Source organism: Xiphias gladius, chromosome 18, assembly GCF_016859285.1.
Source record: "Xiphias gladius isolate SHS-SW01 ecotype Sanya breed wild chromosome 18, ASM1685928v1, whole genome shotgun sequence".
Lineage (NCBI taxonomy): Eukaryota > Metazoa > Chordata > Actinopteri > Istiophoriformes > Xiphiidae > Xiphias > Xiphias gladius.
Window position 1 is genome coordinate 23,264,793 of NC_053417.1, and position 23,134 is coordinate 23,287,926.

The 23,134-nt window shown below is 40.9% G+C and overlaps 1 protein-coding gene across 2 annotated transcripts; it reads left to right on the top strand.

Moving 5' to 3' along the window:
• Positions 1 to 692: 692 nt before the first annotated feature.
• prickle3 (prickle homolog 3) lies at positions 693 to 22,602 on the top strand. 2 transcript variants are annotated; one of them, XM_040153979.1, is made up of 11 exons: positions 693 to 925; positions 7,761 to 7,843; positions 16,254 to 16,437; positions 16,687 to 16,800; positions 17,749 to 17,886; positions 18,245 to 18,448; positions 19,184 to 19,370; positions 19,902 to 20,234; positions 20,369 to 20,674; positions 20,784 to 21,170; positions 21,262 to 22,602. In XM_040153979.1, the coding sequence occupies exons 1-11, from the start codon at positions 884 to 886 to the stop codon at positions 21,720 to 21,722; spliced, it is 2,439 nt and encodes an 812-aa protein (XP_040009913.1). In that variant the 5' UTR covers positions 693 to 883; the 3' UTR covers positions 21,723 to 22,602. The 2 variants fall into 2 exon arrangements, with proteins under 2 accessions (XP_040009913.1, XP_040009914.1); XM_040153980.1 differs by lacking the exons at positions 693 to 925; positions 7,761 to 7,843 and adding an exon at positions 12,031 to 12,158.
• Positions 22,603 to 23,134: the final 532 nt, after the last annotated feature.

Sequence of the window (23,134 nt, forward strand, 5' to 3'; positions counted from 1 at the left end):
CTGTATTACCCGTGTCATTTTAAGGACCTACAGTGGAATGATAATCCTTTGTTTGGGGTCATACTGAGTGTTATCAAACTAATTCCCCGTGTTGCTGCTGCTGTAGCAGAGCCCGAAATCAAGGAGAACTTTCATCCAAGCGCATCGAAAAATTTTGACAAAATACTTATTTCTAAGATTGAAAGGCTGCAGTCGCCGACTCCTCCCATGCTTAAATGTTTCCACGATGCAACAATTTGAACCAGACTCTGCGGATGGATTAATAAAGATAAATTATCGCGTGAGTCAAAACGCGTGGGTGGGATTTATAAGGCGGGGTGAAGAGAGTAGGTACTGTATGCAAAGGAGTCGACTTCCTTGTAGCCCAGGTGAAGTAAAAGCAAAACTTTGGGTCAGTTTACCGCCTGTCTTCAGGTCTGGGGACGGGAGGTAAAGTTGGAGCTTCGTCAAGTTAGATAGCTTGTGCCGGGACGGCTGTCAAGCGATCAAACCTTCAAAATAAAAGCGAGGGAGGTGTCAGTTTGAATCAGTAGAGTTTGTCAGTACATATTTTGACCGATAAAGTGCTGAGATGTGTATTCAATTAACATTTATTTCTGAATTCGGCTTTGGTTTTGCCTCTCCTCGAGAAGTGTCAAACATGGGGGTTAATAGGCGTTTTACTTTAAAAGCTCAGCCGGAAGTTGCACTTTTCAGCCAGACTAGCTTGTGGGTTAAGTTGCCAAAGTAGTTAGCTAAGGGAGAGTGAGGAGTGCGGGGCAGCCTGAGAGGAACATCATGTAGTTTAACCCAGGCTGTGCTACTTTAAATGTTGCTACCTCTGTGTTCCTCCCTCCCGCTTGTTCACCTGGAAACTTTGTGTTTTTAACGTCGGACCGACATTATGTTCCTGCGCGGGTCTAAAAAGCGACGGTCGAGCCGCTCGGTAAGTGTCTTATTTTTCGCCACACATTTATTCCTTGGTGACTCTCACAACTCCGTAAACGTTTTGGGCGATTTCTCGTACAGTCTCATTTTAGCACAAATCATACTGAATGACTGTTTTTTTTTTTTTAAGGGTTTGAGGCCGCTTTCTGCTTGTATGTAATAGCAAGGCTTGAAACAAACTTGTCGGGGTATTCAAGTCCAGCACAGAAAACGGCCCAGGAGAAACTTTGTCCCACCTTCTTCACCTGGCGTTTATGTCGGTGAACTGTTTTTTTTTTTTTTTTACTAAGAAATGTCCGACTCGTTTCCTGCGCTGAAGACAAAGCGCGTTGTGTTATTTTATGATGCTGTGTACCAGAAAGCCATACATTCTTTGTTTCTTGGGTCATTTCGGGCGCCCCAGGTAAAGTCAGGAGGGGTCAGGCTACGTCATGTTTTTTTTTTTTTTTTACCTGAGCAGGTTGGGATGTGGTAGCTGTAACCTGAACATGTTTATTATCTTTGTCAGGTTTTCATCATAACAACCCCCCCCCTGTAAAACTTCAAATTCAAAGTGGCCTAAATGCGCAAGTCTAATAGCAAACCATTTTAGCTTTCTCTGAACTTGGCATTACTCTGTGTCAGTGAGTATGCATGTAACATTGTTAGTACTAAATGGAGATCTTGGAATTGCCCAGCAACATATCCTTTGTGTAAGTGCTTTAACAACATTTAAACAGTCAGGGCACCTGTTCCCACCGTACACACACAATAACGACACTCAGCTATTAATGGAATCATGAATATTTTATGCAACACTCCGTTACATCACCACTAAAAAAAAGTGAGTTGTAAATCATTTGACAACACAGATATTTAGAAGTGCAAAGTGTACTTAAACACCTCTGAAATATGCATGTATTTTGTCTGTACCTTTGTGTGAACAAATTTAAGATTATTTGTAGTTTAATAGGGCTGCAACTAACGATGTTTTTCATTAGTAAGTGAGTAAGTAAAGTTTATTTATATAGCACCTATCTAGATCAGACGTCACAAAGTGCTCCACAATAAAAAAAAAAAAAGAACAAATAAAGGCAAAGCAAATAAAGACACAGTATAACAATAATAAATAAAATACAGATAAAAGGGGGTAAAAAAGAACACTACTCAAAGGCAAAATGAAACATCACTGAGCCGAAGGTGACGGACGTCTTGCTTTGTTCGACCAAAAATCCCCAAATACTCAGCTTACAATGATATATGAAAAACAAAAGAAGCAAACTTTCCCTTTTGAGAGGCAGAAATCTGCAAATATTTGGTATTTTTTCAGACAGTAATTGATTATCACTATAGTGGCCAATTATTTTTCTACTGATCGATCAATCAACTGATTGTTTCCGCTAATAGATCAGTGGGAGGGAGAGTTGGGGAACTTGCCGATTTCTTATTGATGTCAGGATATAAGAGGTGCAGAGAATGCGGTGTGAAAATATGGTGTGATTCAATATGTTGAAACAGTTGTTTTCCCAATGATTGATAGGGTGGATGTACAGTCTGATCCAATGACAGAAAACTGATATTACTGACTGATCTAAGAATCAGTTTTGCTGTCACGTTCTACTTGCCAGCGTGCAGTCAAATTGTCGCATGACGAAACTCTATGCATGTATAGTTATTTTGTGATTGTTTTGTGTCGTAGAAGCTCTTGTACTATGACAATATCCACTAAACCTGGAATATGTGTTCTAGCCAATTGCCGGGGATCTGAGCTGTCTCCTGTGTCTGGATGAATATCAAGTTTGGCTATTTTTTCTAGCAATAAATACCTTTTAGATAGTGACTTGCTGAATATCTAGCAATAGGCCTTTTTATTTGAAGACATTTTGACATGTCACAGTAGAAAAAGCACAGGTGTAAATAATAAAATTGATGATTGCTCAATTCCATTTAGCTACTTCAGTTTCAGGGCCCTTGTATTGTGCATGCTGGCTCAATCTCACACTGTCATGGAATGGAGCCATGTTATTAGCAACACCTGCGTTTTTCCTGCCATGACAAGTCAACGTGTCTGCTGTGGGAAAAAAAAGTCAAATTTGCAAATTTACTAATGACACTACGTCCCTGCTCACTACAGCACGGTCAGCAATAAAATTTCTGTTTGATTCACAGAATAACACTTGAATATGTGGTAAACCCATCGAGTTGAAAAACGTTGTTTTCGGGGTTGGTCTCAGCAGCCGGAAGCAGCGATGCGTAAACCGTAAGAGCAGCAAGAACAGAGGCGGCGCGCTGATCCTGTCCAGCAAGGAGAGGTGTATCCACTCAGCATGCCAAGGCAGCAAAGGCCCCTGACCTCTGGCCCTTTCTGTTAATATTTAACCCCCTCCTACACCACAACGTTTAGGAGAGGAGCAAACCCTAAATGGCACTTAGCCGTTTCTCTTAATTGGGTAGTGAGCTCTTTGAAATGCTTTCCTCCAGAATGAGGAGTACCACTTCCTCAGTATGGGCCTAATGACATCATTCAGGTGTATTACTTTTACATCCTCTCCTATTGCAAGTAATCCCCGGCCGAGTCAGTGTGATTGCCTTGCCTTCATGTCAGATAACAAAGCTGGCAGGCTTTCAGTTTGTCCATTACCTGGTTACACGGTTACTTGGTAGCAACAGAGGGCTCAAGCAAACCGAGGCAGCGCCATGTGATTAAACCCATTAGGTTTTTTTTTTTTTTAAAGGGAGCTGATATGAAAAGTCTGACACTGGTCTAAAGTGTGAGCATGTGACTTCATGTGAATTTGCGAATGTATTATTTACTTTACCCACACTTAGTATAGAAGAAACTTCCTACCACCACTCCCATCACATCCTTCACGCACAGCACAATAGGCAAACCTCAAAGTTGGGTCAGAAACTTGACGCATTATGTTTTTGTGGAAAACTAAAAAGGAAAAACACATGAAACCCTGAAGTCTCTGTGTAGCCTTGACATGTAGGACATTTCTATCAGGATAAGGAAACATTCAAGGAAATGTAAAACTAACTGGCAGCAGGTAATGTTCAAGGTTGAAAGGTGGTCCTTTTTTTTTTTTTTTTTCACCAAAACCCAATCACTAACAAGTTAGTTAAAGGTTTTTTTCCATCTTATAATCTATCTTGATTTTGTAATCGCATTCAGTGTCAATTAGAACCAAGTTGACAGGTTTTATGCATCGCGGATATGTTTACAGATAAGGTCATCTCCAGGTCTTCTTTTTTCTTCCCTAGGTAAAATTAGAGTAAATGGAGTTTAACGTTGTCAAACTTGTATTGAATGTTGTGAAAACTATTTAGGATGTTCTCATGTTGTCTACACGAAATGGGACTATTTCAAGTAAATTTAAGGCTTTTCTCAGGATCACTAATCCTTCATTATTCATTACATCACAGTTTTACCCGTGCTTAACTGTAAATTGCTATCTGTCCGTAAGTGAGTGCGAATCTCAAAGGTTTTGTGGGTGGTTGTTAGTGGTCTGGTGGAGAGTGGGGGAGCATTATCAAATGAGAGAGACCACAGCTTTATATCAACAGTTTAGACTTTTTCCAAAACAGATCATAATGCTGAGCTTAATCTATGGTTGGCAGACCTCCATTTTATCAACCTCCCGGAGTTCTGCAGAAATTCAAGCGGAAAATTGTTAGAGAAGGGCAGAGACAGCGTGGCTGTCGTTCTTCATCAGACAAGTAATATTAGCCTCAGATGGACTTCTTTGTTTCCGATCACAAAATTAACCTCAGTAGCCAGAGGTGGGTATTTGCAAACTCACAGCTGATCGAATGGCTGCTTCTGGAGTTCCAGAGGTCTTGGTATCTGTCTATTTTTTCTTATCATTTTTTGATAAAATTTTCTTCACAGCTCTGTGAGGTTGATCAGATAGAGATCTGACTGCACAAGATTACCCTGACCTAAAGCAAACCCTATTTTATACTTACGTCTAACCTAATACTTTAAACATTTCTAACCTCTCTACCGCTTACAAATGAAAAACTAAATTTATATGCAACTTTATATGCAAAAAAAAACAAAACACTTTTGCTTTGTTAAATACATTCCAGGCATTTTCTGCTACAATCTTAATTAACATTAATCTAATGTTAGCAAACCTTAGCAGGTACCATTATGTCCCGTAGGTCGTACCTGCTGTGGTCGAGAGATTTAGGTGTTTGTTAAATTACCTGTGTTATGACTGACTGATTCTCAAAGACCTCCAGACAAGTTCGGAGGTTGCAAGCCTTCAACATCAGCAGCCTTGGTATCTCTTTCAAAATGTGTAATTCAAGAGGGACGGTGTTCATAAATGACCACAGACAAGTTATGAAGTAAATAAGTTAAAGCTGTTCCCACTCCCCAAAATTGTCCAGTCAAGATGATTTGTCTGTGGTCTGCTCTGAAATTTTGTGCACTGGCAGATGAACTGGGCTTCATGTCCAAAAACAGGTCAAAGAGTGCCTAAGTGGCGTAAAATGATAATGAAGACATGAACATATGAAGTGTCATTTAATTTCTCCCCTTTATGAATGGAAAGTCAGTAAGACCCTGTAGTGTCCTCAAGTTCAATTGTCTCAGGTCGGCTACAATTTCCAGAAGTGTTTTTATCCGGCAGCTATCTACTTTCATTCTCTGTAACCTTAATAAATCTGATATTTAGGAGTGTAGTCGTACACCAGTGTTAAATATACAGGCATTTTTCTCCACCGTGTCAGTGTGTGACAGTTGCTCCGACAGGAGCTCTCTCGTAAGGAAATAACAACTGAAAGGTTCAGTCACCCAGAAGTAATCTGTACGCTTCATTTAGCCCATCTTGTCACCTTTCATACCTGGCTCTGTTAACAATAATCAAAGCGATGATTAATAAGGCAGCATGGCGCAGGTCAGATCCCTGTGTGTGTGGGTGTGGGTGTGTGTGTGTGCATGTGCCTGTGTGGGTGTGTGTCGTTTTGCGCACTATGAGGCATTTAAAAACAGCATGTAAATTATTATTTGCTGACACGTAGGACTTTTCTGGACTAACTAGTTCATGTTCCTACAAAACTGGATGTTGTCATCAGGGCACAGAACCTAACACCTCCAGCCTGGAACAATTTATACAACTTCTCAAACGGAATATTTTCTAATTAACAAAAAAAAAAACTCCATAAAAGATCATTTTATGGTCAAAAGTGCAAGAACGCAAGTGGCTAATAGCTTCCAGTTCATGCATCTGTGGTTCTTCAGTGCATTAGTAAAGCACTTAAAATCCATGAAACAGCCCTCACAACCCACAGATATCAGCGAGATAAGCAAAGCAAACTCTGTGTTGCCCTGTATCACATATCTGCAATGCAGAGCTTTGCTCATTAAACTCTGCACATGTAGTATGTGTAGAGTATTATGCATTGTCATGCGAAATTCATTCATGTGTTTGAGGTAAAGAGTAAGTGTTGTTTTAATGTTTGAGAGTAAGTTTTAAGTTCAGTTTTGTACATGCGGGCTTTTAAAAACCTTGCCAAAAAGGCATGGGGTCTTTTTTTTTTTTTTTTTTTTTTTTTAACGTACAGAACAAATGTGGTACATACTTTGTCCTTTTCTGACTGGGGGAGTGGAAAACAATAGCGTCAGAGTCCCATCAGAGGGGGAAAAAAAACACAGAGATAGCACAATGCAGTTACAGTGTTTTTAGCGATCTGGAAAGAGCCAGTAATCAACAAAGGAAAAAAAAAACCCTATCAACAGTAAGCTCTTCACACAGTAGATAGGAGAGGTACACTACAGTTAAGGCATTAGAGAAAAAGAAAGTAGAGACTACATGGAGAGGGAAAAGGGTGCAGCTCTCATCCTGTGTCTGCTTCCTTCCTCTCATCTCTAAAAAGAGGCCCATGTGTACAGTCTATGGTCTGCACACACACACACGCGCGTGCACACGCACGAACGCACGCACACACACACAGACACACACTAGGCTGCAGAAATAGAAGTGAGATATGAGGTGGTTGGTTTAGTGCTAAGCTGTTGAGTTGCTGTTGGCTTAGTCAGATGCATTGCTCAGCACTTTTGCCAAAAGGCATTTTTTTCAGATTTTGCTTCTATTGCTTCAAAACACGCAGTAAAGACATTCCTCGGACTCAAAGTTGACTCTAACTGTGTGGCTGAATTTGAGGACAGGTCTCAAACAAACAGGTTTACCTAGGGGCTAGTTATGTCAAGTTTAACACACACCGCAAAATGTAGTCATCATTCTTTACCATGTTAATTAGTGACTGCACACACTCAACAGGACCTGCAGTGTTTGGTGTCAAATCAGAATCTAGGAGAGAAAATTATGTCCTGTATAAGCATGAAAACATTTGAGCATGGAGGTGTATTCAGACTAACCACCAGTGGTGTGATTTTTTTTTTTTTGCAGTAAGTCACAAGCTGTGGCAAATACAACTTTTGTATACAGATGTTACACATGCGTACTATGCCTAAATGTTTATATCTCTGCCAGGTCAAGCTTACATACTGTAAAATGATCATCTAGGATTTTGATATAATGTAGGGATATTCATAAACTGACTCTACATGTGACGTCATTAAGTAATCTATAGACAACCCATAATCCACCCCAAACGCTGCCGAAGCGATTGACTCTAAGAGCACTGTTCTTGTAGATTAAGTGGAAACACCACTCACTCATTCACTCACTCAACATGTTGTTGATGTTTCCACGGCCATGTGTTGCAAACACTGTGGGTGCTAACTGTATCTTTTAACTTGACGGTCTTGACTCTAAAGGTATGAATGGTACTCCATGGTATTCCAAGATGTGAGCTGATGTGAGTTTTTGTTTTGTTTTCAGCAGGAGGAAGAGGACCCAGACAGAGGCCAGCCCTGCATGCGCTGTGGAGACCAGTGCCCCGGCTTCCGTGTCCATGGCTGGAGGTATGAACTGTTGGACTCTTAAACATTACCAGCACTGCCTGTTACCTTTGCAGGAAATGTTTTTCTTGTACTCTGTATTCACCTTTGGTACACTCACAATCTCTCCTGCTGCTTTTTGAATTTTGTGCAGCCATTGTTAAGAATCAGCTACTTAAAAGCATTGTCTGATATCAGCTTTTTTGAGGCTGGTAATCTTCAAAAAATAGCTCCCAGTTTAACTTCAAAAAAGTATTTAAAAAAAAAATGAAACCCTAAATATTTTAATGCCATTTTTGTACAGGGACGCCTACTTGTGTGAAGTAGGCGTCCCTACATGTGTTGACTCACTCACAAAACAAGATGCGCTTGATTTGAGTTTTAATTATCTTTTCTACACCAGCTATTACATAGATTGCGTTTCTGATAACATGAGGCCAGTTAACATCCAGGCAGCAGAAAAACAGGAGAGAAATTCTGCCAAATGTGGGGAGAAAGTGTCTGTCATGCTGACAGACTGACTGTGTGTATGGCTGCTAGCAAGGGACTAAATTTGTTTTTGATTTTATATTCAAATTTATTAACAATATATAAGGATGCTAACATTTTCTGGGCTGCAGGTACTTAAAAGTGAAGTCTGCATATGTAAGAATTGGTAGTTGACGAGTTAAACCGTGCATCTGTGTGTATTTGTACGTCTTTGGAAAGACAGCAACATTGCTACGAAAGGAGATCAGCTTAACTGTGATCTGTGTACACGATAAGCGCAGATATACATCAAAAGACAACAAACATGACCCAGTCAGGGCACCACATGAAATTCACGGAGCCAATCAGTCCTTCTGACTCTGTGGTCGTAAAGAATCAGTGCCATAGACTCACGAGTGCCATTAAGTCCTGACATACGCAACAGCAGCAGCTGCATTTAGTTTGCCTTGACGTTATCTTCATGGAAAAACAGAAGTAATACAGGGCAGCAGGATTACCAATAGTCATCCTGCAACATGTGCTGTATGTCTGAGCTCCAGTGATTTTAAACTTAAGATCTATTCCTAACAGTGTAGCATTTGTCATCTATTGTACTAAAAACAGGATCATATGGTGTATTTGATCACAAGGAGGCTTTTAAGGTGAAAAGCATTGTGTTGCTTGATATTACAGATAATTTTCTTTTGTTCAAATCAAATGAGCGTTCATCTGGAACAAGTTTTTGCGGACACAAAGCGAGCTCTGCTCAGCAGAAAGATGAGTGTTTTGTGGGATGTCCATATTGTGTTTTTTAGTGTTTGGAGAGTTTTTGTAACTATAGGAGTCTCTGCAGCAAAAAGGACTTTCAATTCTTGTAATTACTGCCTTTTAAGCTTAGGCGCAAGCCACTTGAAATGTCAGCCTAAGTACCTCTTACACCTATTTGTTCAGGAGTTGTTAACCACTATCAAAGGACCGCCTGAACAACAATTTATTTTCTTCTGTTGAGCGGGTACTCACATACTTTTATTTGAGCCCCCTTTTCCTTTTGTCCCCCTTCCGTCTTTATTCCTGTAGTGTCTATCCAGCTGGTTGGGTCGCTTGGTTAGTCTAATCCTGTCAATCACGCTAATAAGATTAGGTGTTACTGCTGTGATAGTAACCCTCTAGACCACTTCATACCTCCCTCCATCTCCCCCACCGTCTCCCCCTTTCTCCATTTCACTGTGGCTTATGCTTTTCAGATGTGACTGTTGTATTTCATTAAGGTTTAATGTATAAAATGAAAGAAAGTGGAAGTTTCCATTTCAGACATTGTTATGCCAAAGTGTTATGCAACACGAAACTGTAGAAAATTACCCTTGATTATTTCTGAGTGTAGAAGAGGCAACGAGTCGAATGCTTAGAAGGGAAGCTGTATGATACAGATTACGTTGTGTTGTGTTTAGTGGTTCCACACTTTAAGGCTATATATTACAATCACCAGGTTTGACACACAGCTAAATGAATGTAGAAAGAGAGGAGGAACATTTATTCCCAGTTACAAATGCTGTATTCACAGTTCCAGATGGGCACTGCATGGCTGAAGCCAACCATGGCTCGGTAGTGGAGGAAATAAAACAACAGGCACAGGAATGCGTACTTCATGTAACCAGAAGACTGTAATTGTATCTTGTAGCTTATTCAGTTCTGTTCTCTCTATTCAGGTCAAGACAAAAGCGTAGAAGTTAAGATGAAATCTAAAACATGTGTGCTGTGCTCTACCTCCAGCAACACTCTAGTACAACTGTGGCCCCTGTACGACTCGATCTGTTTACAGTATTTTTAATCTGTGTAGTATTAACACAATGCTGTGGTTTGTTGAAGCCGCTCAATTATGCATTTGGCTGAAGGACAGATCAGAAATGACTTTGAGTTGTGATGACAAAGCGAAATGTCTTGTTTAGACGTTTGAAGTCTCTTAGCTGATCCAGGAGAATGAGGAACTTGAAAATGATTAAATGATTGAGATTTATGGGGGTCAGTTGTTAAGACCCCAGAGTCTGGTGCTAATTGCATCTTCCCGAATGGCCAATTTAGAGTCACACCTTTCCCGATGGAGAAGATCAGCCAAGTGACCACAGGCTCAGCTGCTGATGCTTGCTGAGAGGGAAGTGATCCATCTTCATCCTGCGCTTTCTCAGACAGAGCTCAAACTGAGGTTGGGGGCAGATGGTGCTTCCGCTGCCCAGCAGCGAGCGAATTGAGTTACTTATGACCCACAGGTCCCCGCCATGATTCAAAAGTCTTCAAAGTCGCTATCACTATTAGCCTGGGTGGACATGTGGCAATTACTCAGTCACTAATTAGTGGCAGTGAATTATAGGACAAGGCCCATCTGTTTCTCAGAACCACATCTGAAAGGGGTTCACTAAACCCCCTGAAGTCAGCTTCAGTTATAGATTATCACACCAGCAGCACACATTTAAAGCAGAGGATTATTTCATGGCTGCTATAGCGGATGCCCCACCGGTACTAACAACTATATACTGACCTATGATATATCTCTATGCTGTCCGAAATTTAGTTGTCTAAAAACTGCATTGCGGTAGGGCTATTATTAGTTTAACTAACAATAATTTTTTTTATCAATAAATCTGCTGATTATCGTTATATCAGTAAAATGTGAAAGAGAACAGTGAAGAAAGTAAAAGTGACATTCAGATTACTTGTTTTACTTGTTACCCGACCATCGGTCCAAAACAAACAGATATTCAGTTTGCTATCATGCAAGACAAAGAAACAGAGAAAATCTTTAAATAAAAGGAGCTGGAGCCAGACAATGTTTGGCATTTTTGCTAGAAAAATCTGAAACTATATTAAAATAGTTGCTGTTTTTTTTTTTTTTTGTCAATTGACTAATGGATCAATTGACTATTTGTTGCAACTCTACATTGTGGCTACCACAACTAAGCAGCATTGCTGACTCCGATGCTGGAGTTGTTGAATTGTTGCGGTAAACATTTTTTTCGTGCATAAAGCAACATGAAAAAACATGAAATTTTAATAAAAGAAAAGTATGTGAATAATGAAGCATCTAAGCACACTGGGTCTTGTCTTACTGACCTTCATCCAAAGTGACTGACCGAAGTCATATGAGCTGGAATGAATTCAGAGATGTGTCGTGACTTCACTAAGACTGAGAGTCATGCTGTCTGCTTGATATTTCACCAGAGACACTTTGTTGTCATGCAGGGCCATCTTGATCAAATAACAGGAAAAATACTGCACAGAACAGCATTGCTCATAGGCTCAAAATCTGCTCTACTTAGATTAATAACTGAATCAAAGCGAAAAATGGTCCATCTGTTATGAATCAGTCAGAGCCGTCTGGTCAGAGGAGAAGAGACACTGAGAGTTCACTCTTCATGATTGTTACTCGGACTCTGATGTTTCATATCTTCAAAGAGAGAGTGAGTAAATAGTCGGGCTAAATTGAAATGTGTTAAAGAAAAGTCCACTGTGTGTGTACTTTAGCTTATCTTTTTAAGAAAATTCAAGAAACACACGAGCACGCGCGTACCTTGACAACTGTGTTTGTATTTCGTGTAGTGCGTTGCGTTCAGTGTTGTAACGCCTTTTGTTAGAGCCGCAATCAGCACGGAGGAGGGTGGGAGTCGGGGGTGGCGGCGACGTTGAAAAGAGCCGCGCAGACAGAGAAATTACCACATGGGAAGGAGCTGCCGTAGAACATCCTGCACCGACTGACAGACAGGCAGAGCAGTAGTAGCCGCCCATTGGATGCAAACCTTCTATAGTTTCAGTGGAAAACAAGTCTGGATGGGTCAGCGTCAACAGGCAAACCTGGGCTTATTTGTCATGATTACAGCAGGTAATGAAAAAACCATATTTTACTGTCTAACAGGATTAGAGGGACTAGAAATTCAAACAGTCATTAAGTTGGGCTGTGAGTAAACTCAGGCTTTTTTATGTGTGTTTAGAAGGTAATTTTTCTTGTGTGTCATAGCCTGACTTTAAGGGGATTTTTCAGACACATCTGTGTGGACTTCAAGTGCAGGACATGACGTCGTTTACAGGTGGTGTTGTTACTCACCTCCCTTGTACACAGTTACCTTCCTATAATTTATCTTTAGAAGAAAACTATATGGTATCTTCATGGAGAGGTTATTTCGTTTAAAGAATTAGAAAAAACACACACACACACACACACAGTTGAAAGTACAGGCTAATGTATTATTGGCCAAACTCAGGTCAGTGTAGGATCCAAGAGGTGAACAAGCCTTAATCTCCGTGTTCAACAAAATCAAAATTATTTCAAACCCCCTCAGCCAAAGCTAATTAAAGCTGTTAAGCCTGATTTCTACAAGTTCAAATGAGTTTATTTCAGCTCCACATAGTGTCAATATTTACCTTCTATTTACTTTTCCATTTAATACCCCATCAGCATGACAAAGCAGATTTTCTTACCCTTTATGTCCTCTATCACCCTGCTTTATTATCTAAAGTTTTATTCATTATTATTTAAACAATTATGTCATAACTGTATAGTTTATTATTTATGAATGTACTATTTGTTAAAAGTGCAACAATTAGTCTATTCATCGATTAGTCAATGGACAGAAAGTTAACGGGCAACTATTTTGATACTCAATTAAATATATAAGTCATCTTTAAAGCAAAAATACCAAACATTTTCTGGTTCCAGCTTCTCAAATGTGACAATTTGCTGTGTTTTTCTCAAGATGTGTCAGTAAACGGACTATCTTAAGGTTTTGGAATAAACGATTAATCGAGTAAAATAATTTGCAGATTAATCCATAATGAAAATAATCGATCATCATTGCAGCCCTATCTATAGCCAGCACACACAAGCAAACGATACATCATCAACAACAGCAGCAGCACCAGCTGTACCAGCGGTCTCAGTAATAACGTTTTGGTGCAGTAAAGCAAATTTAGAGGCAGATTGTGGATCCCTGTCCAAAGCAGCATCTGCTGTGTCCTCTTGTTAATAACACATATGGCTGGTTATGGATTCAGTGTAGTACAATTACCTTGTAATTCTTGTTTTTTTCAATTTCCTATACAGCACCGTTTGGATATAAATTATATAAATATAATGTTCCTTAATTAGTTAAATTTTTCTGTGCAGTTTTTTTTTGACGCTCTCACTCAAACTCATGGATGTCATTAGTTTTTTAGCTAGCCGCAGTCATATCTATGCTTGCTCCAAAAATTTCCACCAGAACAATCAAAGACATTTGAGTGGACATTTCCCACTCTTTGAACTTCCCGAGTAATGATTTCTTGTCTTATCAGTACCAAATTTTGGTACATATCCCGAGGGGAGAAAGCCTAGTTATATTACATCAGGGGCTTGTGGCTCAAGTAATTGAACTGGATATGGCTCGGCACAGAAAATAAATTGCAGTGTTTTGTACTGCTTTTAAGTTCAGTGAAGTCTTGATTAAACAACCACTTTCCAGCAAAAGACAAAATAAAATTGGTATGTTTTGGAAAAGCCTCCCCTGGATATTCAATCTATACAGTACACTATACTGTGGAGATGCTGCTTGCAGTTGCTGATTTTCTCATTTGTGTGTTCAGCATTTTGTCTCTTGTATATATATTGAGTCCCTCTGGTTTATATTTATAACAGAAGAAGTGATTTTAAATGTTTTGGCATGTGCACAAACAAGGCTTTGGTCAAACTTGGCCCTAATGGCAAGATATCTGAAGAGCAATCAGCAAAGACGTGATCCGAGACTCTCCTGCATGCGCCCATACCCCAAATTCATCCAAACTGGCTCTTTGTCATCTCTCAATTACTGTAGTTTTCATGTGGGGGTTGGCACCCGCTGGTGATTATATCCCTATTACAAACACTTTCATCATGTGAAGCCCTGATGGTGGAGGTGGGGAGAGGGGTTATGGTGGGCTGAGACTGGGTGAGACGCGGTGCATCTGCCATCTGTCCCCTCATGCCAGGTCTCCGACTGTGTCCTCCTGCCCACTTACATAGGAATGTGTTTGGATTCCCCCCCCTCCCCTTTGGTCAGCGCAGACACACAAGTACAAAGTAACTTACACACACACACACACACACACACACACACAAATACAGCTGGGACCAGATTTGTGCCAACATGGTTTAGCCTAAGCCTAGCTCCCGTGTTTACTATTATTTAAATTTGTTCTACCTGCTTGTCGACCATGGCCTTATAAGGTGCCAACTCAGGACAGTTTGTATATTACAGGCATTCATTGTCCTGGGCCTGAGAAAAGATAATGGGATCCCATAGTATCATTTTTTTTGTCAACTCTGTTTTGTCAACTCCTAGGCAATTAACTTGTGTTGGGTAAAGAGAGAAGAGCTCGTTCACATTGACATGCAGTTATTACCCGTCATCACTAACGTTCCAAAGACTTTTTAGGAGACGGTTGATTAAGAGGAAGAGGAGCTGTCGTGCAGTTTACGAGCAGTTGTGTGCGTTTGTGTGCTGGCTTTTTGGCCGTGTGGGGGTTGGGTGCTGGAATAAAGCAGCTTTGTGCCTTGTGAACTTGAGCCACAAGTGCCAGCTGGCAGGCTGTTATGCAATCACAACAGAGATGTACACATGCAATACACGCTGCATATGGCCAGAGTGTCGCATCCATTCAAATACGTGACACCCAAACCCCACTGTCACCCTGGGGGCACTTTACTCCGTCTCCACCGGTACCACGCATGCACACCCACCGCCAGACTGAACATGGTGAGGAGACTGAGGACAAGAGGGGTCGTAATACGAGGCTGAGGGAGATTATTGCTCCCATCTTCACCTCCCTCTCTTAACTGCCGTGGGATTGACAACTAGGCTTATATCAGTGACCTCATTTCCTGCTTCTTTGGTAGGAAATGTTTGGGATGCGCTGGTCCTGATGCAGATCTGGTGAAAAGTTGCTGTGGCTAGGGCATGAATGGGTCTGGGTTTGTTATGCCTCCGCGCTGGTGACACCCCTGGCCAGAGGCATTATGTTTTCGGGTAGTCCGTCCGTCCGTCCGTCCCGTTCTTGTGAATGCGATATCTCAGGAACGCCTTGAGGGAATTTTTCTTCAGATTTGGCACAAGCGTTCACTTGGACTTGAGGATGAACTGATTAGAATTTGGTGGTCAAAGGTCGAAGGTTAGTGTGACCTCACAAAAGACGTTTTTGGCCATTACTCAAGAATTCATAGGCTAATTATGATAAATTACACTTTGAGACTTTAATAAATTCCTTCAAAGTCTTCACTTCATATATTATATGAGTCTGGACAGACATGGATATAAACTGCAACTTGATTGGTTGGCACAGGCATACAACTGCAAGGCGGTAATTCTAGCTTTAATTGATCTGGAGATCATTCTGTTGTGTTGTTCCTAATCCTATTGTGACAACTGTTGTATTAGGAATTTTTGGCAGCAGGGAATCTAATTGAGTCAACTTCAAGAATGTGTGTGGGCGTTTGTGACATGTTGTCTCCAACACAAAGTGTGTTCATAAATAGTATGGTTAGAAATTGTAGCAGTGCCCGTATGAATGTGGTGATTATATATGTAGATAGCCTTACTGTTTCGGTTTATTTTAGGAGCCTGCCTAACTGCCTTAATTTGATAATCAGAGTCGGATTTTCCCCTAGTTTAATTGCGCAATAATCAAATCAAAATATTTGCATTTAAATTTAAAATTTTGATATATTTTCTTTATCAGGATAGTCCAGGAAAAAAGGAGCTGATACATCTTAAATCTTGAGTGAGGTTCAAAGTTTAACACTATGTGTTGCACCTTAGTACCTGAAGCACCAGGAGAACCCAACTGTCATACTTTATTTATTTAAAAATTTGGCATTTGATCAGTTTTGGCTTGTGTTGTAAATCAGTTAAAAAAAAAAAAAAAGAAGAGTCCCCAGGGGTGAAGCCTGACACTTTCCCTGTCTCCACAGGAAAATCTGTGTGCACTGCAAGTGTGTGCGAGAGGAGCACGCCGTGCGCTCGGTGCCGGGCCAGCTGGAAAAGATGATGACAAAGCTGGTATCAGACATCCAGAGACACTCCATCTCCGATGACGACTCAGGCTGTGCCTCCGAGGAGTACGCATGGGTCCCACCTGGGCTCAAGCCCGAACAGGTAACAACCAGGGTGCAGAGCAGTTGCAGCATCAAGACATAAATTAATGCTACACAAGCGTGCACGATGCAGACATTCTCTTAGACATGTCCATACAAAGCCTCAAACAATATGATAACAATGGAAAAAATATTCAATGTTTTTCACATATGACAGCAATTTAATAAATTGCTCTGTAGTCTAATAAACTGCTCTTTTAATTCTATGTCATTTATGCCTTTACGTGAACACACGTGTCTCCTTATACAGGTATACCAGTATTTTAGCTGCTTACCAGAGGACAGGGTGCCTTATGTGAACAGTCCAGGGGAGAGATACAGAATCAAACAACTGCTGCATCAGCTGCCAGCCCACGACAGTGAGGTAACATCGCTGTGACTCTGACATTGAACGCTCCGCTCTTTAGCGTCACTCCTGGTGCATTGCAAGACTGTGGTAATATGCCAAGTACATAAAATCCTTCAGTCTAGTAAGCTTACTAAATCAGAATACAGTAATACCTTATTATTATCATTAATTCTGAGGTTTCTTTCAATCTCTGCATAGATACTGTTGTAAAAATAAATAAATAAATAAACCAGGGTCTGGGCATTCTTTATAGTTCCAAATGTTTTTTTGTTTTGCTTTTGTTTTTTGTTTTGTCTCTTCTTTTGTTTTTTTTGTTTTTTTTCATATGTCAGGAACAAACTTCATACAAAACCTTCATACGTCATAAATTTGCTGTCTGTTTTGGATTATGCTGTCCTATCTTTTACCTTTCAGATACTATTTACAGTAGTTTATGTAGATTTATTATGAAATGTCCATTTTATATCCATCGTTGTGATCTGTATGAGGCTCCAAATTTGTCGCCTTTAAATGCCAGAAGAAACTTTCATTGGTTTATATTTTAAATGCTTTTATTTTAATTAAGTTCATTTGAAGTAATATACTCCAATGTATTTATTAAGACCTTCGGATCAGTTTTACCTCTCTGTTCAGACATGTTCACTTTGATAATCCTGAATTAATGTCGTCACAATGATTCAGTTATGTTATTGCTTTTCTTTACTAGTTCTAAAGAAAAGCAATAGCATGTTACATGTTTTTTGCATGTAACCCCAATATTTGGTAAAAATGTAAAACGAGATGATACATCTCTAGATGCTTATCCTGTAAAAAATACACTTGTTCCAAATTATAGTTATCCTATTATTAATAGGACTATAACAGCCAGATTTAACCAATTTTACTGAACCAAAGAGGAGAATGAAGTTGAGAAATAATTTTCGAATGCACTTGTCAACGAGAATTTCCATGTGTCCCTTGCAGTCCCAGTACTGTAACTCTCTGGATGATGAGGAGAAGAAGGAGTTGCGGCTGTTCAGTCAGCAGAGGAAAAGAGAAAACTTGGGCAGAGGCGTCGTCAGACTCTTTCCAGTAACTATGATGGGAGCCATTTGCCAGCAGGTAATTTTTATTTTACGTTTAGAAAATGTAGCAGATTCCCTCATGAGACAGGCCAGTATGAAGCTCAAAACAACAGTATGCATATATAACATGAATGCATGAATGTGAAAGCCTATTATGTATTATTAAATCAGAGCCATGCAGAGGAAGAATTTCTTTTTCTAAGTAGGGAGCAAGTTCAGGTGCAAGTAGGCACAGGCATAGCTTAAGGGCTACAGTTCAGTGGGATTTAACGATTACAGGGCTATGTAAGCAAACTGCTGTGCAACCTTGAGCATTCACCATTTGTTATATACCATCTAACTTCCTTTTCCTCTGCACCACACCCCCACCCACCCAACCAAATCTATTTTTCCAGTGTGGCAGACAGATCTGCGGTGGAGACATAGCAGTGTTTGCCAGTCGGGCCGGACAGGGCAGCTGCTGGCACCCTCAGTGTTTCCAGTGTGCCTCCTGCAGTGAGCTGCTGGTCGATCTGATCTACTTCTACCAGGACGGACAGATCTACTGTGGCCGGCACCACGCCGAGAGGCTCAAGCCCCGCTGCCAGGCCTGCGATGAGGTGACTGTCTCACCGAGAACCCCGACCTGTCTGGTAGACCCTCATTAACCATAGGTCTCTAAAGCAAAGTGTAGTGGGCCTGAGAAAGCAAGAAACTGAGCATCCCCCTGGTATAAGGGGCACGCTCAGCTTCATTTTGCCACGTTCAAATCTCTTTCACCCCATGCTTCCATTCTGTCTCTCTGCTGTGAACTGTCCATAGAAAGGCAACATTTTTTTAAAAAATGTCTTAAAAAGAAAAACAAACAAACCAGGAACTGCTGTGAGTCACTTGTGTAAGAGATGCGTACTTTTGTTCAAAGGCAACCTGTGTAGAAAGATCCTTTAATTTATCCCCAAATTAATCATTAGGCCCAGGTGATATGCTATTGGTGTATTTCATCATTTGCTTTGGTCAGTGCATAGTAGAGGGTTATTTGTAGATTTTTCTGTGTGTCTCTTCTTGTTTTGAATGGCCTCTCACTTTGACCTAAGAGATTAGTTGATGTAGCTGACTAATGGATCTGGCACGACAGACCAAGAGTTCTTTAGACCGGGAGGATGGCTAAGCCTTCAACAGGAGTGCAACGATTTTTTTTTTTTTTTTTTTTTTTTTTCTCTCTATCTTGTTAACCCAAATCCTCAGTATTTGTCTGACTGTATTGTGTTTATTTCTGTACCCAGGAAATAATCACTGCTGTGCTGACTGACCCCCTCTGTCTCTGCCTTTCTTTTACTGTTGTCTCTCAATGTTAGATCATTCTAGCAGACGAATGTACAGAGGCAGAAGGAAGATACTGGCACATGAAGCACTTCTGTTGTTTTGAGTGTGAGGCTGCGCTAGGCGGTCAGCGTTACATCATGAGAGAGAGTCGACCGTACTGCTGCTCCTGCTACGAGTCTCTGTATGCAGAGTACTGCGATACCTGCGGAGAACACATAGGTACTGAATTAAGTCTAAAGAAACAAATTCTCAGCCAATCTCAACATCTATTAAGCATTTATTTAGAAGCAGTACCTAAACACTTAATAAATGGTTTATAACACACTATAATCTAGCTGTAAGGAGATATGAAGACATTTTTCACTTTGTCTGCAATTGTAAGTTCTCCCATAAGGACATATTTTATATCATTACAATTGTTTTTTACTATATTGTCATTCATTAACTTATAGTAAATTGTTACCATTTCCTCTTAAGAAACCAAATTATTTAGCAATATTTCATTTTAATCAGTAGTAAATGCAGTAAATGGTAAATGTAAATAGAGCTCCTTTCAGCTTGTTACCTAAATTTGACACATTGTTCCCTTGTCTGTTTAAGCGCCTAAGTCAGTTTTACATAACAAGTCACGACAAAAATCTTATTAGATCAGACGGGGTAAGATGCCCGTAACATTTCTGTAGAGATAGATTTTCATATTCTGCAGCTGACACAAATGATATGCGTAATCATGAAATCATTTCCTCTCAGCTATCGACCAGGGCCAGATGACGTACGAGGGTCAGCACTGGCACGCTGTGGAGTCATGTTTCTGCTGCGCCCGCTGTCGACTGCCTCTGCTGGGGCGCCCCTTCCTCCCTCGAGGGGGGCTCATCTTCTGCTCCAGGCCCTGCTCGCTGGGCGAAGACCCCAATAACTCCGACTCCTGCGACTCGGCGCTGCAGAGCAAACCACCTCAGCATAGCAGACGCTCTGGCACAGCAGAGAAACACCAGCAGCAACAGTGTGGTTCTCCACTGAAGCCACTAGAGGGCATCACTATAACTGCAAAAGACTGCATTCACACTGCAGTGGAAAACAAAGGTGAATGTGGTACATTGGTGTTATACTCAGATTTTATATATGTTGAACAGTGAACAAAGAAATTACCAAGTGAATTAAAATATACTTTTATTTTCCCTCTATCTTAATACACTTATATGCTCTGCTTCTCACAGGTGTCCACTGCACTGCTCCAGTTCAGAACGGAGTTCCTGCACCCAATGGTCATCCTCATCCAAGAGGGTCCTACTCACCTCTTCCCCACATTCATCTAGGAAACGGCTTAGGTCCATCTTGGCCCAGCGACATTCCACACTACAGTTTACTCCCGGAGGACAGTGGTGTCAAACCTCCAGTCGGTGGTCTTCAGTGCCAGGGAGAGCTAAATGAAAACGCTGGGCGAACTGGTCTCAATTCAAGAGGAACCTCGACTGCTAAAGACTGTAGGAACTGGGTGGAAAGGACGAATCAGGCTATGCAAGGTATGGGAAATCACTGAGCGCAGAATATTTGTAATTACTAATAATAACCTAAACTTACTGTGTTTTAACTGCACGTGCCTCCTAATTTTTTTTTTTTTTTTGTCCTCAGTATTTCCTACCCAGAAAAATGTGAACCGCATCGTTTCACCCGAGTCGCCTCCCCTCTCTCCCAACAACACATCCATCCTCCCACCTCCTTTGCCCGTCAAATCCCGTGACTCGATAACCCAGGAGTCACCCCCACCGAACGTCCCCCGACCAGAGGACAGACCCTCGGATTCTCCACCCCCGCTGACTCGCAGTGGCACAGCTAGAGTCAGCTTCAGAGAACCAATCAGCAGCAGTTACTCCCTTGATGAGGAAGATGACGAAGAAGAGAATGAAGAGGAGCTGCAAGAGGGCGAGGAAGACCAGCAGGCCGAAGTTGAGGTGGAGGGAGGTTTCGGAAGCAGGTTAAATCTACAGAAAGGCGTCCCACCGCAGATGGACCTACTTGGTAAGTAATCCGTCAGAGAGTTAAAAATTAACTCACTTTAAATTTGGAGATCAAGTTAATTTTGTTTTTGTCCCACTTCTTTCTCATCCAGATGGATCCTCTTACCATCAGCGGAGTCTGAGGCGAGGGTGGAGTCATTGCCGCATGCCCTCTGACCCCACCCTCTATCCGGGCGCAGAGAGGCGATCCCGAAGCTCGCAGCCCGACCGGCCCCGGCTGGACACCCTGGACTGGAGAGGCAAGAAGGAAAAGGACAGCCAGGGCTCCTCCAACGCCTCCTCACTGACCCTCCAGCCGGGCCACCACAAACACGAAGACTCCTGTTCTACATGCTCCTCATCCTCAGAGGAGGAGGAGGAGGGCTACTTCCTTGGACAGAAAATACCTCTGCCCCCGCAGCTCAGAAAACAGCAGCCTGAGGAGGATCAAGACAGGGAGGGAGAGGAGGACAGGGAGGTGCAGAGAGACTGGGGACTGAGAGGCAGCATAAATCGGAGAAGAGCTCACAGTCTTGGTGCAAAGGACAAAGATAAAAACTGTGCTATTTCCTAACCCCCAACAGCGTGTTCGTTTCTAAACTGTGGTGCAGAAGGAGAAGTAATGGCCCTTCGTTATTCTGGTGTTCGAGTTTTATGATGGTGACGACAAAAACTGACTCTTCCAAAGGGGAACCACAGCTGTTGTTCCTACGTAGCGCAAAGGAAGGCAAATTAAACCTCGCTTTATGGTATTGACTTCACACTGTTCAAATTTGAGATGTTACATCGTAGAAAACGATGCACACGGTGTATGAATCATGGGAGTAGTGATAGATGTCGAAGGATTACTGGTTACGATTATGTTTGGAACTGTTTGAGCTGTTGTGGCCCTGCAGTTACATGTCACTGCTTTTAGTCATTACCATCATTTACATATGCAAGCCTCCGGTAGCACCTGGAACTGACAGCACATTCCTCCATCACTGTTTGCAAAAAAAAAAAAAAGAAAAGAAAAAAGAATATAAAGTATATCTTATTTTAACTATGCTGTAACCATTTCTGTGCTTTTATGTGCAATTTTTTATATGGTTGTAATATAGTACAGTTAAGAATACTACACGGCCAAATAGTATGTGACGGAGTATGATTACTTCAGCAAACTGTGGTAGTTTTCTACTGTCAAAATCAAAAGGATTTGTGTGAATTTGGGGGGTTAAGTTTGTTTTTTGTGTGTGCGTGTGCGTGTGCGTGTGCGTGTGTGTGTGTGTTGTATAGTCCTAACAAAAAACTGCAAAATCTGTACACATTTTTCAAGTCTCTAATCACGTATGGCTTAAATGTCATTTATTTTTATATACTTGGTGTAGGTCACTGTTCCTTCTTGTTTAATTTTGGGTAAAGAAAGAGATGATCATGACAACAACTGTATGGTGACATTAAATTTGTCTAAATTGGTGCTGTGTGCTTTTTCTTTTTTTACATATACTCAACATATACTCAAAACAGACCGTTGAACTGCAAAAAGTGGGTCAACATGTAGTGTGGATTAATTATGATACCAGCAGTGGCAGAACGTAAATAGGTAGATCTAGTCTAGTTCAGTAAATACAAATTCGAGTTACTCTACTTGAGTTTTTTTGGGGTTTTTTTCACGTCACTTTATACTTCTGTAAATATTGTACGTTTTACTCCGCTGCTCCACCATTTGACACCTTTAGTTACTTTACAAATTAAGATTTTTCATACAAAACATATGAAGAGCTTATAAAATATGATATGATTATTATGTTATGGATTAAACTACCTGACAGTAGATACAAGTAGAGCTGAAACAACTGGTTGATTAGTGGATTTATAGAAAATTAACTGGCAACTATGTTGATAATCTCATTTTAGTCGTTTTTCATGTGAACATGTCAAACATTTTTTTAAATAGTTTCATAATCGTAACTTTGTAAATTTTAACCTGCATTGAGTACTTTTGGT